We start from the raw sequence: 21,652 nt of genomic DNA, 5'->3' as shown, positions 1-21,652 counted from the left end.
GCAGTCCGTCGTGCGGCAGCTGCAGCGCGGCGAGGCAGTGCCGCAGCGCCGCTCACTATGTACTGTACACACACTCACACTCACCTCGGGCGTGCAGGCCAGCAGCTGCAGGTAGGCGGTGGCGGCGTGCAGTCCGTCGTGCGGCAGCTGCAGCGCGGCGAGGCAGTGCCGGAGCGCCGCTCACTATGTACTGTACACACACTCACACTCACCTCGGGCGTGCAGGCCAGCAGCTGCAGGTAGGCGGTGGCGGCGTGCAGTCCGTCGTGCGGCAGCTGCAGCGCGGCGAGGCAGTGCCGCAGCGCCGCTCACTATGTACTGTACACACACTCACACTCACCTCGGGCGTGCAGGCCAGCAGCTGCAGGTAGGCGGTGGCGGCGTGCAGTCCGTCGTGCGGCAGCTGCAGCGCGGCGAGGCAGTGCCGCAGCGCCGCTCACTATGTACTGTACACACACTCACACTCACCTCGGGCGTGCAGGCCAGCAGCTGCAGGTAGGCGGTGGCGGCGTGCAGTCCGTCGTGCGGCAGCTGCAGCGCGGCGAGGCAGTGCCGCAGCGCCGCTCACTATGTACTGTACACACACTCACACTCACCTCGGGCGTGCAGGCCAGCAGCTGCAGGTAGGCGGTGGCGGCGTGCAGTCCGTCGTGCGGCAGCTGCAGCGCGGCGAGGCAGTGCCGCAGCGCCGCTCACTATGTACTGTACACACACTCACACTCACCTCGGGCGTGCAGGCCAGCAGCTGCAGGTAGGCGGTGGCGGCGTGCAGTCCGTCGTGCGGCAGCTGCAGCGCGGCGAGGCAGTGCCGCAGCGCCGCTCACTATGTACTGTACACACACTCACACTCACCTCGGGCGTGCAGGCCAGCAGCTGCAGGTAGGCGGTGGCGGCGTGCAGTCCGTCGTGCGGCAGCTGCAGCGCGGCGAGGCAGTGCCGCAGCGCCGCTCACTATGTACTGTACACACACTCACACTCACCTCGGGCGTGCAGGCCAGCAGCTGCAGGTAGGCGGTGGCGGCGTGCAGTCCGTCGTGCGGCAGCTGCAGCGCGGCGAGGCAGTGCCGCAGCGCCGCTCACTATGTACTGTACACACACTCACACTCACCTCGGGCGTGCAGGCCAGCAGCTGCAGGTAGGCGGTGGCGGCGTGCAGTCCGTCGTGCGGCAGCTGCAGCGCGGCGAGGCAGTGCCGCAGCGCCGCTCACTATGTACTGTACACACACTCACACTCACCTCGGGCGTGCAGGCCAGCAGCTGCAGGTAGGCGGTGGCGGCGTGCAGTCCGTCGTGCGGCAGCTGCAGCGCGGCGAGGCAGTGCCGCAGCGCCGCTCACTATGTACTGTACACACACTCACACTCACCTCGGGCGTGCAGGCCAGCAGCTGCAGGTAGGCGGTGGCGGCGTGCAGTCCGTCGTGCGGCAGCTGCAGCGCGGCGAGGCAGTGCCGCAGCGCCGCTCACTATGTACTGTACACACACTCACACTCACCTCGGGCGTGCAGGCCAGCAGCTGCAGGTAGGCGGTGGCGGCGTGCAGTCCGTCGTGCGGCAGCTGCAGCGCGGCGAGGCAGTGCCGCAGCGCCGCTCACTATGTACTGTACACACACTCACACTCACCTCGGGCGTGCAGGCCAGCAGCTGCAGGTAGGCGGTGGCGGCGTGCAGTCCGTCGTGCGGCAGCTGCAGCGCGGCGAGGCAGTGCCGCAGCGCCGCTCACTATGTACTGTACACACACTCACACTCACCTCGGGCGTGCAGGCCAGCAGCTGCAGGTAGGCGGTGGCGGCGTGCAGTCCGTCGTGCGGCAGCTGCAGCGCGGCGAGGCAGTGCCGGAGCGCCGCTCACTATGTACTGTACACACACTCACACTCACCTCGGGCGTGCAGGCCAGCAGCTGCAGGTAGGCGGTGGCGGCGTGCAGTCCGTCGTGCGGCAGCTGCAGCGCGGCGAGGCAGTGCCGCAGCGCCGCTCACTATGTACTGTACACACACTCACACTCACCTCGGGCGTGCAGGCCAGCAGCTGCAGGTAGGCGGTGGCGGCGTGCAGTCCGTCGTGCGGCAGCTGCAGCGCGGCGAGGCAGTGCCGCAGCGCCGCTCACTATGTACTGTACACACACTCACACTCACCTCGGGCGTGCAGGCCAGCAGCTGCAGGTAGGCGGTGGCGGCGTGCAGTCCGTCGTGCGGCAGCTGCAGCGCGGCGAGGCAGTGCCGCAGCGCCGCTCACTATGTACTGTACACACACTCACACTCACCTCGGGCGTGCAGGCCAGCAGCTGCAGGTAGGCGGTGGCGGCGTGCAGTCCGTCGTGCGGCAGCTGCAGCGCGGCGAGGCAGTGCCGCAGCGCCGCTCACTATGTACTGTACACACACTCACACTCACCTCGGGCGTGCAGGCCAGCAGCTGCAGGTAGGCGGTGGCGGCGTGCAGTCCGTCGTGCGGCAGCTGCAGCGCGGCGAGGCAGTGCCGCAGCGCCGCTCACTATGTACTGTACACACACTCACACTCACCTCGGGCGTGCAGGCCAGCAGCTGCAGGTAGGCGGTGGCGGCGTGCAGTCCGTCGTGCGGCAGCTGCAGCGCGGCGAGGCAGTGCCGCAGCGCCGCTCACTATGTACTGTACACACACTCACACTCACCTCGGGCGTGCAGGCCAGCAGCTGCAGGTAGGCGGTGGCGGCGTGCAGTCCGTCGTGCGGCAGCTGCAGCGCGGCGAGGCAGTGCCGCAGCGCCGCTCACTATGTACTGTACACACACTCACACTCACCTCGGGCGTGCAGGCCAGCAGCTGCAGGTAGGCGGTGGCGGCGTGCAGTCCGTCGTGCGGCAGCTGCAGCGCGGCGAGGCAGTGCCGCAGCGCCGCTCACTATGTACTGTACACACACTCACACTCACCTCGGGCGTGCAGGCCAGCAGCTGCAGGTAGGCGGTGGCGGCGTGCAGTCCGTCGTGCGGCAGCTGCAGCGCGGCGAGGCAGTGCCGCAGCGCCGCTCACTATGTACTGTACACACACTCACACTCACCTCGGGCGTGCAGGCCAGCAGCTGCAGGTAGGCGGTGGCGGCGTGCAGTCCGTCGTGCGGCAGCTGCAGCGCGGCGAGGCAGTGCCGCAGCGCCGCCAGCCGCGTGCCCGCCCCCGCACCGCGCTCGCTCTGCCAGCGCCACACCACCGCCGCCGACATCATCTCGCCCACGCCACCCATCACGTACTGCACATTTAACACACACGTGATCGTACGACACACTGAGATATCTTCTCACTTACGCCGCTCATTACTTACTACACACACACACACCCACACACACACCCACAGCCACAGCCACAGCCACACCCACAGCCACACACACAGCCACACACACAGCCACACACACAGCCACACCCATGCCACACCCACAGCCACAGCCACACCCACAGCCACATCCACAGCCACACGCACAGCCACACGCACAGCCACACGCACAGCCACACGCACAGCCACACGCACAGCCACACGCACAGCCACACGCACAGCCACACGCACAGCTACACGCACAGTCACACGCACAGCCACACCCACAGCCACAGCCACACCCACAGCCACAGCCACAGCCACAGCCACACCCACAGCCACAGCCACACCCACACCCACAGCCACAGCCACAGCCACACCCACACCCACACCCACAGCCACACCCACAGCCACAGCCACAGCCACACCCACAGCCACACCCACAGCCACAGCCACAGCCACACCCACAGCCACACCCACAGCCACAGCCACAGCCACACCCACAGCCACAGCCACACCCACAGCCACAGCCACACCCACAGCCACAGCCACACCCACAGGTCCGAGAACGCGTTCTGAATGGCAATTTGAATAATGATTCGTATCTTAGATCCGTCTACTCATGATATCTCTACAGTTTGATATCTCTTTTCTAGGTAACTTATAATGTAGCGGTAGTGGTAGTGGTAGTGTTAGTGGTAGCGGTAGTGGTAGTGGTAGAGATAGTTTTTTTTAATAAGAGAGGAGGTAAATAGTGGTAGAGATAGTGGTAGTGATAGTGGTAGAGATAGTGAAAGTGGTAGTGATTGTGATAGTGGAGGTAGGAGGAGGATAGTGGTAATTCTCACCGCGAGTGCAGAGGGCGCCAGCAGTGCAGTGGCTTGTTCGTGAAAGGCGAGCAGACGAGTCGCAAGGCGAGCAGCACCACCACCTTCCTCATCACCACTTTCTTCCTGGCCCAGGTAATGGAAACATTCGATGCGCATCTGGACAGTTTTTTTTTTTAAATTTTTAATACCACTAGGTCGGTAAACAAACATCCGGTCCACCTGATGGTGAGCGGAAACCGTAATCCATAGAAGCCTGCAACACCAGAAGCATTGCAAGCGCGTTTATCTCCCCAGTTCTGGCCACCTTACTCACCACAGGAAAGTTTGAAAGCAGTATTATTTAGCTGTGATCTTTTGTAAGGTTGAGAGGTATCCCCAGGCTGGTTCCTCCAAATTTTGAGCACGATATTTCATTTTATTATTCAAGCAAAGTGACGAAAAGAAATATCATTAACACTGAATATAACAAATTATCATTTAAATGCTCTCATCGCGTGTAAAGATTTCGTGCGAAATGAAGTTATAGTTTTTTAGAAAGAGCTAGCAAAATCTAAAGCAAGGAGCGTTAGAAAACATTTTGCCTCGAAAACATAATGTCAATAGTAAACATGAAAATTACCGATAAGTCCAAAAACAAACAAAACAATTTTATCAAAATATTCCAATAAACTGTTTAAGCATTTATCGTTCTAAAAACTAAGACCAAAATCAGAAGAGAAACTCACCTCCAAATGCAAGAAGACCAAACACTTTTGCGCGATTTCTTCAAACACGGCAGCAGTGGAGGCCAAATCGTTAAGGAATTTTTCAGTCAGTTTCAGTCCACCCGCAGTTGGTGTACCCACGATGTTTGGTATCGTCTTCATATTCGTGCTTAACCAATCCTAAATAGACATAACCAAAGAAATCTACATTCCGAATCGGTGGGAGCTTCACTTTACACACACACACATCAGTCTATCGCAGTCCACTGCTGAACATAGGCCTCCACAAGTTCGCGCCAAAAATGAACCGCGTGAACTCATGTGTTTTGCCCATATTTACCACGCTGGGCAGGCGGGTTGGTGACCGCAGAGCTGGTTTTGTCGTACCGAAGACGCTAACGATATTATATTTATTTTAACTAAATTTTCAAGACATTCTTCTTTATTTAGTCAAAGTATTAGAAAAAAATATATTTCATTTCTTTTTAATTTAAATATTATTGTAATTTTTCGCAAATAGCAATATCAATGCTATAAAATCTATCAGTTCTGAAGCATATATGACATGTTTGAGAGAATTCATAGACTGCAAACGGTCTGGTCAGTGATTTATCAATAGCATTTGATTATGTGGAAAATTAAATCATTTTGAAGGAGGTTAGGGTAAGTAGTACTGCAAATTAGGTTTCTATAAAGATATTTCTATATTAAATTTGAAACCTGTACGTGAGATAGACTCCTATAAGGATAATTCACATATTATATTAACAGAGGAATATTGTTAGGAAGTGAACCCTTGTCATATTTAAAAATATTCTATTTTCAAATAATTATATTTTTGACCAGGTATATAATTCACAAAAGCCACAGATAATTCACCACTTTTTTATTTTCACTTGAATATTACAGAGTTGAAGGCAAAGCACTCGACTACATTACTTCATATTTTATTACTTGAATGAAACATGACAGTTTGACAGGACAACATGAAAGAGTGATTAAGGGGCCCGGTAGCGTTGCACTGAATCCACTTTTTAAATAAAACTACCGGGTTTGAACTGTGGTTAAGACGAGATTTATTGAACTATTTTAAACTAAGAGTTAACGGTTAAGGCCTACTTGTCACCCTTGACCTCTCGCTTGGCCTTATCTCTCCTTACAAAACAAATTTCGTTTCTTCATATGTTATAATATAAAACAAATGATAGCGCGATTTAATCTTCTACTAACGCCATCTTGTAGTAAATAATAGAAAAACTTATACAAAACTATAAAAATGATCTTAAACAAAGAGACTTTTGGATCTATGCGCAAAATTGGGGTTCCATAGAATTAAACTTTAAGCCCTCTTCTTTTATGAACATATATTTATTAATTATTTTCTATTTTTCACTTCAGTTCAGATTATCATTCCTTAAATTGGAAATTCAGTTCTGTAGAAAAGCACGTTAACTGCTATTGTTACTGCTCGATCAGTTTATTTTATGATATAATCCCGCAGAGATACAGTGGAGAACGTATTATTTTAGCTATAACTATTAAGAGCATCAAAGGGTGAAACGGATAAAGGTGTTGAGTTTCTTGTCCGCCATCGCAAAGGGAGGATCCTCCGACCAGACGGTTATTATGTCTGGTGGGCTACTGCCCCTCCCCCAACAGTTGTTGTCGGGTGTATATATACTCAATCACTTTGATAACTTTGATAGCGCGATGTAGGATACGTCAGTTTTCTCTAGTTTGTATGTCGCGCGATAGATGTCGCTACAGCGTAATAAACAATACTTTGACAAGATTTTATGAATAAAAGCTGTTACAATGCAAAATGATGGCTATTATGCGGGGCTGTAAATAATAACTTACCATACTTTCACATAGCAGTGCTAAATCTACTAATGTGTTGATATCGGCGACTATCTCGCGACTGGAAACTTCACCATCGCCTAGACTTGTCCCGAGGATCTCCGCTTCCCGCTCGTACGCTTGTTTCAACTCCTATGTGATAGAACATTATGATAAACTTAAATTTACTGCAATAATGTGAAAGTTAGTTATAGTCTGTTCAACGAGAAGAGATACCAAATGTAAACAAAGCCCATCATTTTTTCGTAGCGACGACGGAATAAACAAAATGTAGTCTATCTCTTTCTATCTAGTTTGTTTGCTATCTGCTGCACGTCTCTCTGCAATGTCGAACGATATTTTAACTGGCCTTGAAAACAATCGGACCGCATACGGCCCTTTGTATTTGTTTCATTATTTTCATTTATTTTTATTTCATTTCGTGTCCCGAAGCGCTCGGGTGATTTTTATATTTCGATAATTATTATTTAAGAAGTATCAAATCTTAAATACATAATTATATTTAATTAATTATATTTAATTCAGTAATTACAAAATATAAATATATTTTACATTTAAAATTTTTGTGTAAGTAAAAAAAAAGTTACAAAACCCTGCATAGTTGAATGACCTCGCATTTGGTTTGTTTACATTTGGTATCTCGGCTCGTTGAACGCACAATAGTTCAAAGAGTACGTTACAAAACTTTAGTACTTAAGTTTGGATGTGACTCTGTATGAGGTATGGCACAGCAGGAAATTTACGACTCAAAATAAGTTGTTGCCCAAATAGAAAACTATCTCAACTTTACAGGTTATTGCTAAATATCACTGCTTTTAAGTAGTATTGTGTTCCTGCGGTGGGTAAGATGGCCAAATCTTCTGGGGAGGTTTAGAGATAGGGTCGGCAACCAACCTATGATACTTCTGGTGTTGCAGGCGTATATAGTCTAAGGTAACCGCTTACCTTCACGTGGGCCATGCTTTTGTTTACAACCCTAGTCACATAGAGAAACCTGCTCATTGTGCATCAATGTGTCAGTACTTGGTCAACGTTTGCAGGCGCTAGTCATACTTAAGAAATAAGAACAAAAGACAAGAACCTGCTCGGTGTAGTTATGACGGTCGATGGCAGCGCGGTAGTTGCGCACAATTTTAAGCCTGTCATACTTTAAAAAAAAACATGCTTATTGTATTTAGTGCATTCGACAGCAGCGCGATAGTTTGCCAACGTTTATAGGCCCTAGTAATACTTAAAAAAAATAAACTAACCTGCTCGGTGTAGTCAGTGCGGTCGACGGCAGCGCGATAATTGGGCAAAGTTTGTAGGAAGCGGACAATATCGTCATCAGCCATCCATCGCGCTGCACGCGCCGGTGGTGAAGGGGCTAGACGCGCATGCGCGGCGCGACAGTGCGTTAACAGCGCCGAAAGCGCTGCATCGGTAGCCCGCAGCGCTGCAAGTCCTCCACAAGCGCCACAGCGCCGCGCTGCAAGCGCACTATCCCGCACAGCGCCCCACGCCTCCAGGCAACACGCGAATATTGGCCGCCGTCGTTCAGCGTCACTAAAGCAACGTTCGAATTTTAAATTTTGACCTTTGATTCCGAGTTCATTATTAAACGTCCCATAGATATTATAGACGACCACGACTGAAGCGATATTAAAGCAATTTCAATTGTCAAACTTGGTTTGTACTTGGTTTCTACGATTTAAATGCTGACAATTGATCGTGGACTGAGAGCCGACAAAATAAGGCCGATATTGTCTTGACATTAGATAGCACTCATAGTACTAGGCAAACGATATTTGAGCAGTGTCATTTAAGCTTTTACTAGCTACTCTACTGAGAGACAAGAGGAACTTAATTGGTAATAATTGGTAAAGAATTTAATTGGTAAAGAATTTAATTGGTAATATTTATTTATATATTTAATTTTTAAGAAATTATTTGATGATTTTTATTTATATAATTAATTTTTAAGAATTTAATTGTATGAGTTTCAACATCGTATTTGATTATTTGAATTATTATTTGAATTTGTATCTCATTTTTTACTTTCTGCTTCTTGTTTGTATTGGTTATTGGTGGAAACTTAACTGGTCTGTGCGATATATCGTTGTTATCTTTTATTATTTGAGTTATGTTGTACTGTTTGTTTCCCAAATACAAATAAATAAAAATAAAAATAAAACTTTAAAACATGGCAACTCTGTTATATAGCTGTTACAAGTAAAGATTTTAGGTCATAACAGCAATATATCTCTTGCAGTAGTACTCACGTGTGGTCCGGCGGCACCGCACGTTCTCTCCAAGCGGCGGGGGCTCTCATAGCGGTGTCGATAGTCATACGAGCACTCTGAGCTAGTCGCTCGCTTTCACCCCACCGTACATAATCCGAGATGAAGGCACGCAGTGAGCACTCACTACCCCTAGCGGTTGATGGAGAAAGATAATATAACAATTTTAAATAACATTTTCGATACACCTAACTAGACGAAAAAACAGCTAAAGCTTTAACTTAATTATTTTTAAGTTGTTACCCCTTTCGCACAATTTTAATAAGCATCATTGGCGAAATTACCTGTTATCTTTTGGCACAATTGTAAACCATTATACCAAAAGATGTTATGGTAGAAGACTAATTCTAATTAACCAAAAACTTTTGTAAGAACTAAGAATTTGTTCCTACAGGTCTAATACTTACCCAGGTCTTTCAAGATGTGCACAAAGCGCATGCAGCGCTGGTAGCGCAGCATGTAGAAGCGCAGGGTTCGGACGACAGACGAGCGGGTAGCGCTGTCTGCGCGATACAGCGCTCGACACCGGTGGCGTCGCCACTTTTCATATTAAATTAAAATTTACTTTCAACTTGATATTAATAGAATATCGTCAATAGAACGTCCTCTCGATAGAACAATCTGAAGATTTTAGGTTCTACTAAAAATAAGAGAAAGAAAAGCTTTTCTGAAACGGAAGGTTCCAGAACGGCTGGACCAATTCTAAGACACTTTAAGTTTTTTAATACTTTATAAAAGGTTCTAACTGAATGAAAAATAAAAAATAAAAAAATTGCACAATAAATCAAAAAAAAAAAATTCACAAATCTTATCGATTATTACAAATTCACGAGTTCGACAGTTCACAAGACTGGACGTCTACGAGTCGGCTAGTATTGAACAATAATATCTCACCAGTAAGTTTGAAAAGTTTGTCTCGGCGTCTTTGCGGTCGTTTCTTCGAGAAGTAATCGGAAAGGCGTAGTTCTGGTGCGTTGCTGTCAGCGGTGTTCGCGCTAGAACGTTGCGCTGCCAGGTTAACGCTCTCTATTTCCAAGTATTCCGTCAACAGTAGTTGCATCTGAACGAGAAAATATGTGGGATTAGAAAAAAAAAACAAGTATGCTTTAGACCACACTACTGAAACTTCTTTAGAAATAGACCATTCATCAGTCCATTACGCTATGATAATACAGAAGAATAATAATAAAAGTGTATAACGGGGCTTGCGCAACGGTAATAAAGTTTTATCAAAATACATAGACATGTTATTTAAGCCATAGTTAGGTAGAAATGCTTTATTATTAGAATACAGGATCTAGGATCCATATCAAAATAGCTTTTATCTTGATAACATGAGAGTGAAGCCACTTTTATCTTTAAAATTATGGCAATTAATTGATAGTAAACATTTGAAGAAGTGACTGCAAAGTAAGTACTTAGAACATTACGTGCAACAAAATGGCAACAAATTTAATTGCTTCTATCAGTGTTACAGTTTCTATGAACACTGTGGATTCTGGACATTTAAAAGGTGATACGATTTTGTATTTTGTAACCCAATATCAACAGCACTTGCGCTGCTATCTGGGAAAAGTTTCGATGCATATAAATAAAAAACTTAAAAAAAGTTTACTAGTAATATTTTAGTTTTACAAACGTCATATTATACAGTCGTGTCACTGATCACTTCCGTTATATATTTTTCTTATGGTTTTTAGTATCACATTTTTTTCAGTTCGCTCGCCCAGCCAAATGTCAAGCCTGCCGTAAGGAACTCGTTCCAATAAATAAAAAAGTAACCGATTTCCTCCTAACTCTGTGGTAGCAATGTGCGGGTGGCGCCGTAATATTTAAGCACTATTCTCTTAGGATATAAGATGAAAGTCAATTCTCTCAGACTTATTTATTCCATGAGCTATTCAAAATTGTAACCCATCGTACAAAGACTAGTAAGTACCTACATTTTAAACAACGCCACATCGTAAGCCTGCGTATATACTTCATCTTCTGGGCTTAATAAAGGGGATTGCTATCACGAACATAGTCGCGGGTATATCATAAATAATAACCCAGAAACTAGTTATCATAAATTACTTCTAACGTCCTCATTGATTACAATCATTATCTCAACACGAGTGAACGCTACTAACGACTTTTTGTTGTTGATGCCACAAGACAAAAGAGTTTTATTAACTAACTAGCTGACCCCGCAAACGTTTTGTCATATATTTTATTAACGTTCTCAACCCCCCCCCCCCCCTATAACTTAGGGGAATGAAAAATAGATGTTGGCCGATTCTCAGACCTACCCGATATGCACACGAAATTTCATAATATTTTATAAGCCCTCATAACCCCCTCCCCCCCTTATAGCTTAGGGGTATGAAAAATATCATCATTACAGCCTATACAGTCCACTGCTGGACATAGGCCTCCACAAGTTTACGCCAAAAACAACGTGAACTCATGTGTTTTGCCCATAGTCACCACGCTAGGCAGGCGGGTTGGTGACCGCAGTACTGGCTTTGTCGCACCGAAGACGCCGCTGTCCGTCTTCGGCCTGTGTTTTTCAAAGCCAGCAGTTGGATGGTTATCCCGCCACCGGTCGGCATGAAAAATATATGTTGTTCGATTCTCAGACCTACTCAATATGCACACCAAATTTCATGAGAATCGGTCAAGCCATTTCGGAGAAGTTTAACTACAAACACCGCGAGACGAGAATTTTATACATTAGATATTTGTCACTTGATATTGTTTTATCAGATATTTGACTAAAATACTTTAAAATTTGTCGAAATGTACCAATACTTGAAAATATTCATTCGCTTCACAATTTTCGCGGGGATTGATTATTATTTTTTTTATCGAAAGGTGGTGTCATGTGGTGTCATTTAATCGAGAACTAGCAAATACTTTTTGGGTTCTGTTTAATAATATAAATAAATATAAATATCTTATAACATTCTCATACGGTTGACTGTTCCTATGTTAAGCAACTTAATACTTGTGTTTACAGGTAACAGCCGACTGTTATATTATATAGTTATTGATTTTTGATTTGGTATAATTTGTTTGGTCACAATTGTTGAAACTAACATAGTTTAGGAAAAAAATGTAAACAACAACAACAACAAAAGATATGGAAATATGTCTGAATTAAATTATTATTATTATTATAGCTAATTTTTTTTGATCAATATACACAGAAATAATACGCGGAACAGAAACCAGAGTCACTACAAATTGCGCCAACGGGCTAGTCAATAATACGTATTACTTACTATTTTTTCGTCTACCTACGTTTTATTACTTGTCGATGTAATTGAAGTCGGTTTTTTTCGTTAATTAACACAAATATCATTCTTATAGACATTTTAGATATTCAAAAGCATAGCATTTTTTTATATTTTACACCCCTGAGAATAGCCCCGTTCGTATTTGCGCAATAATTATGACTTAGCGTTACTGCAGGTAAATATTATATAGGTACGTTAATTTACATGTGCAATTATTGTGACCCCTGTATTTATCTATAAGTCATTTTAATCATAGTAAATACAGGCAAGACTATAGAGCAGTTTTAATAAAATCATAAAGTAATTAGTAATACGATATTTACTGTGCACATATTATTCTTTGTATCGAATATTGAATATTGTGTTGGCATAAGGATTTCTCGTACACTATTCTACGTACTCTTTGTTTCTTCTAAAAGGCCTTTTACACGGTCGGGATCGACCGCCGTCCATCGTGTCCTTGGTCAAGTTGGTACAAGTTGAGTCAACCACCGACCGTGTAGAATGAATACAAAAATTGGTTGACCCGACCAAGAACACGACGGTCGGCGGTCGATCCCGACCGTGTAGAAGGCCTTTAAGTGTGTACTTGTTTCATTTAAAGATATAAATAAATAAAATCGTAGTGGCCGTTTTTAATATTAAAATAACCGTTTTTTACTAAATGCGTATGAATGTATACACGGTGCATATACCAAAATATAATTTTTACAATTTTTGTCACTTTCACTGGCAGATAGCTGATGTAATAAGGAGTAACATAGGCTCCTTTTATTTTAGAAATTTATTTATTTTATAACTATCTTTTATAATGTCTGTCGCGAACTTGGGGAGGCCTATGTCCAGTAGTGGACTGCAATAGGCTAACTGACTGAACCTAACAAACATCCCACTGCTGGATATATGGTCATTTTTTTAATGTAGGAGAAGGGTTGGAGCTTAATCCATCACGTTGCTCCTACCTCCTCCTCGGCACCTCTCCTAGGAATAACGATCGCAATTAGGTATCAATGATAACAACCGGGATCGATCTTTAAGTGCACTTCGAGGAACGGTGAGGAGACCGACAAGGACAGACCTCTAGACCGAAAATAAATACAAAAATATACCTTATTAAAACATTTGAACACATATATTCTCTTTTATACTCACTTTCGATTATTAAGTAACTACTAGCAATACCCGTGCGAATAATTCGCACTAAATAATTTTTGTAATTAATAAATTTATTACAAAAACGAAAGCTATAATTTTTTTTTTGTTGTGGCAGGGCAATCAATTAGTCTGTAATTTATGTGACGTAATGGTGAAAAGTTGATTACTTACTTTTTACTATCAATAGAATAATTTTTCGAAGCAGTAAGTAACCTAACTACTAGTTGGAACAAGTTACTAAAAAGCATAATGTAGTTAGCGGGATTGCTGGCAAAGGCTGTATGAAACCGGAATGATTGGCGTGAGCTTGGGAAGGCCAATGTCCAGCAGTAGACCGCGATGGTTCGAAGTGTGTATAATAAAAGGAGTTCTATCGAATATTTCCAGATCTCATCATCAGAGCTTCAACGCATTTTATATGGCTGTACGAAACAAAAAATAAAACGTGCAATAAACGTATTATACGTATAATGTTAATTAATTTTTCTTTTCATCTACTTTGGAAATATATATTTTTTTTAATTTCAAAATAGAACCGATTTAAATTGACAAAAATTATCGCAAAACATCCTTTTTCGGTTAAGGTTAAAAGTAAAAAAAAAAAACTATAATATATTAAATAATATGTCATAATTATCACACTCATGTTGCCAAAAATTAGTAAAAAGTCATTTTCTTATTATTCTTTACTAGCTGCCCGGATAGACTTCGTTCTGTCAAAGTTACAGTAAAAATTAATTATTATTTTTTTTAGTGTTTAAACCTTCCGTGGGCCTTAAGAAACACACAAAAAAATAAATTAGCCAAATTGGTCGAGCCATTCTCGAGTTATGCGCTTAGCAACATTCATTTTTATTTATATAGAAGAAGATTTTAGATATATCGCTTCAGCCTGTAATATCCCACTACTGGGCATAGGCCTCTTTCCCTACGTAGGAGAAGGATCAGAGCTTTATTATTATCCTTTTAGATAACTAACGCGCAATTGACTATACAAATATTAACTTATACATGTCCAGAATATTGTGTTGTGTAAGGATTTCTCGTACATTATACCATTATTTGTTTGTTCGTAGTATGTACTTATGTTTCATTTAAAGATAAAATAACAAACTTTATAATTATAATAAAACTATTATAATATTGATACGTTTTAATTTAAAAATATTATGTTGTGATGTAATTTAAAAAACGAAATCTTATATGAATAAAACGATCATGGCGTAATAATTACTATTTTTTTATAGAACTAGATCGACAAACAAGCGTACGGCCTACCTGATGGTAGGCGATTAACTTATAGACGACTACAACAGCAGAAACATTGCAAGCGCGTTACCGACCCTACCCAGTAGCTGTGGCCTCACTCATCAGAGGAACACAACATTTCTTGAAAACAGTATTATTTAGCTGTGATCAGTCAGATCAAAACTTTTAATCGTATCTTATACTATTAAACGAGCAATTCTTGTATATATATATATATATATATATATATATATAGAATCTGAATCTCGGAAACGGCTCCAACGATTTTCATAAAATTTAGTATTTAGGGGGTTTCGGGGGAGATAAATCTATCTAGCTAGGATTCATTTTCAGGAAATGTCGTTTTATCCCTGTTTTTAGGAATCGAAAAAAATATCGTTAGAATACGAAGGTAAATTTCGAGTAAGTCAATGTAGTTGAAATAGCTCGGTGGGAAATCGGCCGCTCGGGATCAACCGAGAAGATCATGGTTCAAATCCACATGTTCCTGATCAATTATTTTTTCTTTTTCTTTTTCTAATTGCACTCGCTATTTTTTATTTAAATAGACTGTTCTTATTTTTTATTATTATGTCGGTAAAATCGAAAAATATTATTCATATTTTATCAATATGTAATTCGTATTTATACTTTATGATTTCCAAAAAACACGATTTACTAAAAATACCGAGCTTAGCTCGGTCAACCGGGTACTTTTACTGATATATCGTTTGTTTTATAGCTTTGTTTACGCTAGATTTATTTATAGAACTGTCAAAACACGTGCATCCGCATCTGTTGGTTTGAATATTGAATAACATAGCACGATTGATACACCGGACGAACTTAAACATACAACTATGCACACAAAACCAGTTGTAAGTGGGAATCTTAACAAAACGCAAGTTATCTTCGGCCACATATGGAACAATTTTTAAAATAAATAAAGCTATACTTTTATTACATTAACTTAGTAAAATATATAAAGACATTTTTAATCGAAAAGGCTTTTACGACTTTTGTTTGTATATTAAAAACTGAGTATACGTAACTTAATGTTTGTTGGTCGTAGATAGACTTAAGCTTACTATACGCTCATCACGCAACTCAGTACCTGAACGTTAGCGAGATCGCGCAGTTCACTGTACCGTTTAAATAACGACCGCTCCGGTACTTGGTCTTCCGATTTATTGTTTAGTGTTATCTCATCTTCGCCATAAACAATAACGGTGTTTTTTCTTCAAAATGATAACCTTAGCGTTATTTATAATTATAATATGTGGCTTTTATTTGTACGGAAAAAGGAACCATAAATATTGGGAGTCGAAAGGAGTAAAACATGACAAACCTTTGCCCTTTTTTGGAAACAACGCGAGAAATTTTTTGGTGCAAATTAGCGTATCAGAATTAGTTGGTGAATATTATTGGAAATATCCAAATGAAAAAGTAGTAGGATTCTATCGAGCGTCTCGACCAGAACTAATAATTCGAGATCCTGACATAGTCAAGAAGATACTTATTACAGATTTCAGTTACTTTTATCCGCGTGGATTGAACAATCCCAAAGATTCAGTGGAGCCTATGCTACGCAATCTTTTTTTTGCTGATGGAGACTTATGGCGATTACTGCGACAGAGGATGACGCCCGCCTTCACGAGCGGCAAGCTGAAGGCCATGTTTCCACTGATCGTGGAGCGCGCGGAGAAGCTTCAAGCGCGCGCTCTGTCCGCCGCTACTACAGGGACAGAAATCGACGCTCGCGAACTCATGGCTCGCTACACAACGGACTTTATAGGCGCCTGTGGCTTTGGACTTCAGACCGATTCACTTCAAGACGAGAACTCCGCTTTCAGAAAACTCGGCGCCACTATATTTAAAAGAAATCCTAGAGATGTTGTTGTAATGGTGCTAAAGGAGATATTTCCTACTTTGTTTAAAAAATTAAAAGTATTTTCAAGTGTGGAAAAACAACTACTTCGTTTAGTGGATGAAGTTCAAAGGCAGAGAAACTATGAACCATCGGGGAGAAATGATTTTATAGATCTCTTACTCGAGTGTAAGAAAAAGGGTACGATAGTAGGTGAGTCTATTGAAAGAACAAAACCAGACGGAAAGCCTGAAGTTGCGACACTAGAGATGGACGATGAATTAATGGCAGCACAAGTATTTGTATTCTTTGCGGCTGGATTTGAAACATCGTCGTCGGCGACTAGTACCACCCTCCATGAACTAGCGTACCACCCTGAAGTGCAGTCTAAAGTTCATGAAGAGATAGACAGAGTTTTAGCGAAGTACGATAATAAACTCAGCTACGATGCTATTAAGGAGATGACGTATTTGGAATGGGCATTTAAGGAAGGAATGAGAGTTTTCCCATCACTAGGCTTCTTGATCAGAGAATGTGCACGGAAGTATACTTTCGAGGAAATAAATCTCACCATAGACGAAGGAGTTAGAGTGTTTATACCAGTACAAGCTATGCAAAATGATCCCAAATATTTTGATAATCCAAGTGAATTTAGACCGGAAAGATTTGACCCAGCCAATTTTGACGCGAAGAACAAATGCGTATATTTACCATTTGGTTTTGGACCGCGTGCTTGCATAGGTAAACTAAGCGTTTATCACAATTTATAAATTTTATCTTATTTATGTAAGACCGCTGTTTTTTAATTTTATTGCATTCAGCTTTTAATATCCCACTATTGGGAATTGGCATCTTTCTTCATGTAGGAGAAGGATTGGAGCTTAATCCATCACGCTGCTGCAGTAACGATCGTTCTTAGGTATTTATGATAACAACCTGGACCGTACCAGGAGGTATTCGTGATAACAAACCGGAAAGAAATATTCGTAAAAGTACAAATATCCATCCCGAGCGGGAATCGATCTCACAACTGTCGGTGTTTTAGGCGACCACTCGCACCACAACACCAGAGCGGCGGAGTAACTTCCACATAAAAGATACTGTGTATTGAGGAGATCGTAATATGACAACAATGATCTTTGCGAAAATATTTATAACTATTTACTGTATTTCTAAATACTAGTAATACCCGTACGAATAATTCGCGCTAAATTAATAAAAAAATTACTGACCGTCAATCATGTTGATTTTGTTTCAAAATTAAAGCCGTCATATCATTGTTATTATTATTATATATTATTCTTATATATAAAAATGAATCGTAAAATGTGTTAGTAAGCGTATAACTCAACAACGCCTGGACCAATTTTACCAATTCTTTTTTTTTAAATGTTCGTTGAAGTCCAAGAATGGTTTCTACGTCGCGAAAAATTCGAATAATTTCCGTGAAAACCCTAAAAACAACCGTTTTCTTTTTCCCATATAAACGTTTTCTGACTAAAATGTAGAGTCAATTTGAACATTATTGCTATTCAATAAAGTTCATGTTAAATAATATATTAGGGCGCATTTTACGTAAGTTATTAATGATTAAATTGATCTTATTCGTAGACCGTATTTTAATTTATACCCAAACGTATTTTAATTGGACCCGATAGGTGGCGCTGCTATTGGTATGTAACTCCGAAACTACTGAACCAATTTTTATCAAAATTTTTATGCATTTATAATTTTGTCCAACTTGAGAGATAGGGTAGTTTTTATCTCAATCGAACCTAGTGGGTGGCACTGCTATCAGTATGTAACTCCGAAACTACTGAACCAATTTTTATCAAATTTTGTAAGCATCTGTAATTTTGTTTGACTTGGAAGATATGGTAGTTTTTATCTCAATTGGACCCGGTAGGTGGCGCTTCTATCTGTATGTAACTCTGAAACTACTGAATCAATTTTTATCAAATTTTGTAAGCATCTGTTATTTTGTCTGACTTGGAAGATATGGTGGTTTTAATCTCAATTGGACCCAGTAGGTGGCGCTGTTATCTGTATGTAGCTCTGAAACTACTGAATCAATTTTTATCAAATTTTGTAAGCATCTGTAATTTTGTCTAACTTGAAGAAATGGTAGTTTTTATCTCAATTGGACCCAGTAGGTGGCGCTGCTATTGGTATGTAAGCTATCAAATTTGGTAGCCGTTTTCTGGGCATGACAAAGTCTTCCGGGTCTGCTAGTATAGAAATAAAAATGAATGTTGCTAAGTGCATAACTCGAGAATGGGTCGAGCAATTCGGTTAATTTATTTTTTGTATGTTCCTTAAAGCCCACGGAAGGTTATAATACAAAAAAATACTATTAACTTTTGACAGAACGCAGTTTGTCCGGGCAGCTGCAAACAAAAACAAAAGCAATAATAATTTTTTAGTTGCGGATGGCGGTAGAGCAAGCAATTATCTATAAAATGATATATAATTTATGTGAAGTAATTGTGGAAGGTTTTTTTCTAAAAGGGAGGCAAAAATCTTAACCTTTGCGTATTAATATATATGATGATGATTGTGATTAATTGCTGATATGATGAAATAATTATTCTACAAATAATATTACGATTATTCCAGGAGAACGACTGGGATTCATGCAGTCGCTAGCAGGACTTGCAGCTATCTTAGCGCGCTTTAGTGTCAAGCCCGCACCTAGCACCGTTCGTCGTCCAGTTATCGATCCGAATTCGGGCATCGTGCAAACCATAAAAGGTGGTCTCCCACTACTCTTTATTGAACGGAAACCGTGCAAATAATCTTTTTATTTTTAACAATATTATAATTGTGTAACATTAAGCATACGGAACAACTTTGATAGTGAGCATAATAATGTATAGCTCATCTTGATTTCTAATGTTTTTTATTCTTTTCACTATTTTTTGACTTAATTAACTCAATAAAAAAAGGCGTGGGGTTTTTATATTCTAGGTTAGTATAAGAATAGTAAAATGTGTAAATGTGTGAGCATGCGTATATGAATATTTTTCGTCGCAACATTTGAATTGCTTTTAATATTATTCATGATGTTTCATATGTATGAAGCCTAAATTTTCATTAAATTTTTTCCATTGATAATATGAAAATAATGAACCTTCTGTGTTAAAATTAATTAGTAAATTCTGCAATATTTGAGTTGGCAGCATAGATATTTTTTTTATTTTTGATATAAGGCTACCGTTGTGAGTTGAGAGTAAATTATGTACTGCATATTATCGTGACGTATAGTAGTTTGTAGGTACTGCGTAAGATAATGTAGGTTAAGTTCAGAAGTAAGCTTAAGCCACTTTTAGCCACCGAATTTGATGGAAATGATATCATATATTTTCATCAGCCACTATCACCATAATTTTTAGCTACATTCTGTATCTGTTCAGCCTGGGTTTAGTTTTCATACTCCCGTGGCCATTGTCCTTTATACAGTTATTTTTTCTGTTTTCTGCATTAACCTGTGTACGCATAATTGTTTCCTCGTTTCCTTCTGCTAATTATATTCGGTTCCGCCATGTGAGGTCGTAAGAGGTGATCGTGGGAAAATTCCAGGAGACGGGCAGCGTCTTCTGATTGTCATAACATGCGGTCCTCAACACGCTTTGCCAAGCGCGGTGACTATGGCTAAAAACCCCCCAATGATAGGAAATAAGACAGCGGGAAGCCGCTGGATTCAGAGGGCACAGGACCAGACGGAGTTGCGAAAATTAGGGGAGGCCTACGTCCAGCAGTGGACTTGTAAAGGCTGATTTATTGGTTCTACTAATGTTGATCGCTACGTTAATCCGTTTTCATTAATCTTCACCGTCACGCTAAGGTATTGCAAAAATTTCATTTCTCTCTTATTTTGCATTGCGATGTTAAAGAAAATGACTTCAGTAAAACCGACTGAAAATTCGTAACAATACCACAGTATTTTAGATCAGATGCAAATATGTTTTGAAATATTTTTGTCCAACTGCGACACAGCAGAAGAATGGCAATGAATTAAGTAGTATGAATTTGGTAACAGATTTTTTTAAATTTAAGTTTTTAACGACTAATACAGCTTTAAGGAATAGTAAAGAATTTCTGTCTTTCTATATGTTTATCTTTTTTTATCTTTCTGTATCTTTTTCGTTTCTAATAGATTTCCATAAAAAATAGCAAGTAACTAAAAATTAGCTGTGCAAACAGAAAAGTTATCTAGCAGTAAATAATGGCAATATTTACTGCTGAATAACGATTACATACAAACTCGTATGTTTAAAATTCTTATGTGGATCATAATATTAAACGTTAAATATATTAATTTCGTTTTATTTTCCCCATTCAGCTTGGGTTTTAATTTTTTTTATACAACTAGACCGGCGAACAAGATGGTAAGCGATCACCGTAGCCTGTAGACGCCTGTAACACCAAAAGCATCGCTTACGCGTTGTCGACTTTACCCCAAACCCCCTCAGGAGCTCTGGTCAATTTACTCACCACAGGTACACAACACTGCTTGAAAGCAGTATTATTTAGCTGTGATCTTCTGTAGGCACTCCGCAGTCAGGCTGCTCCAGATTTCGAGCAGGATATTTCCTGCTGTGCTGTACCTCATTTACACCTTACGACCAAGACGGCGGTGGATGTAAGATAAATATCTATTTATGTATTTATCTTTAACAACGTACATAATCAAGGATTTTATTTTTTTTTTTTAAATTGGAGGTTTTGTCACACAGTGACCACGTCACCTCCATCGGTCTTAACTAAAACAACAACGTTTCTTTAAATATATTATGTCTAATTTATAAACATTTCTAGTCTCTTCAGAAGTTGGAGAAGCCAAGATACTGTTGAATACCCCACATTATTTAAATTATATTCTGGGTACTGCATAAAAAACAAACTTCTTTCAGTTTCGATTCGCAACGTAATTAAGGATGCAATGCAATGTCTAAATAATGTATGTAAACGAGTAGCTTAAGATGTAAACAAGCATTTTATTTTCAAATTCTCGAAACTACCACAAGATCAAGATAACGCGAATAAGGATGACCACATTGTGACCGTATCTACGTTTATCACAATAACGATCCACATCCGTGTTGCAATAAATTACTTCCAACGTTTTCGTTGATCATAGTTCAGACATATAAA

At 41.5% G+C, this 21,652-nt stretch overlaps 2 protein-coding genes across 2 annotated transcripts in view; one reads left to right on the top strand and one right to left on the bottom strand.

The window, feature by feature from the left end:
• LOC123654432 (exocyst complex component 4) overlaps window positions 1-21,652 on the bottom strand; it is a 73,640-nt gene that overhangs the window by 6,575 nt on the left and 45,413 nt on the right. Inside the window, exons 9-16 of the mRNA XM_045590336.1 lie at window positions 9,842-10,007; window positions 9,355-9,487; window positions 8,930-9,079; window positions 7,919-8,213; window positions 6,669-6,800; window positions 4,830-4,988; window positions 4,123-4,260; window positions 3,029-3,214 (exon numbers count right to left, since the gene is read on the bottom strand). Coding sequence (XP_045446292.1) covers window positions 3,029-3,214; window positions 4,123-4,260; window positions 4,830-4,988; window positions 6,669-6,800; window positions 7,919-8,213; window positions 8,930-9,079; window positions 9,355-9,487; window positions 9,842-10,007 — 1,359 coding nt within the window. The remainder of the gene's footprint in view (window positions 1-3,028; window positions 3,215-4,122; window positions 4,261-4,829; window positions 4,989-6,668; window positions 6,801-7,918; window positions 8,214-8,929; window positions 9,080-9,354; window positions 9,488-9,841; window positions 10,008-21,652) is intronic.
• LOC123654435 (cytochrome P450 6B6-like) lies at window positions 15,747-20,813 on the top strand. Its single transcript, XM_045590339.1, has 2 exons — window positions 15,747-17,239; window positions 19,115-20,813. Exons 1-2 carry the CDS (start codon window positions 15,877-15,879, stop codon window positions 19,291-19,293), a joined length of 1,542 nt encoding a protein of 513 aa, XP_045446295.1. The 5' UTR covers window positions 15,747-15,876; the 3' UTR covers window positions 19,294-20,813.

Source organism: Melitaea cinxia, chromosome 6 (assembly GCF_905220565.1).
Source record: "Melitaea cinxia chromosome 6, ilMelCinx1.1, whole genome shotgun sequence".
Taxonomy (NCBI): Eukaryota; Metazoa; Arthropoda; class Insecta; order Lepidoptera; family Nymphalidae; genus Melitaea; species Melitaea cinxia.
The sequence above is the reverse complement of the archived record's forward strand: the minus strand, read 5'-3'. Positions and strand labels throughout refer to the sequence as shown.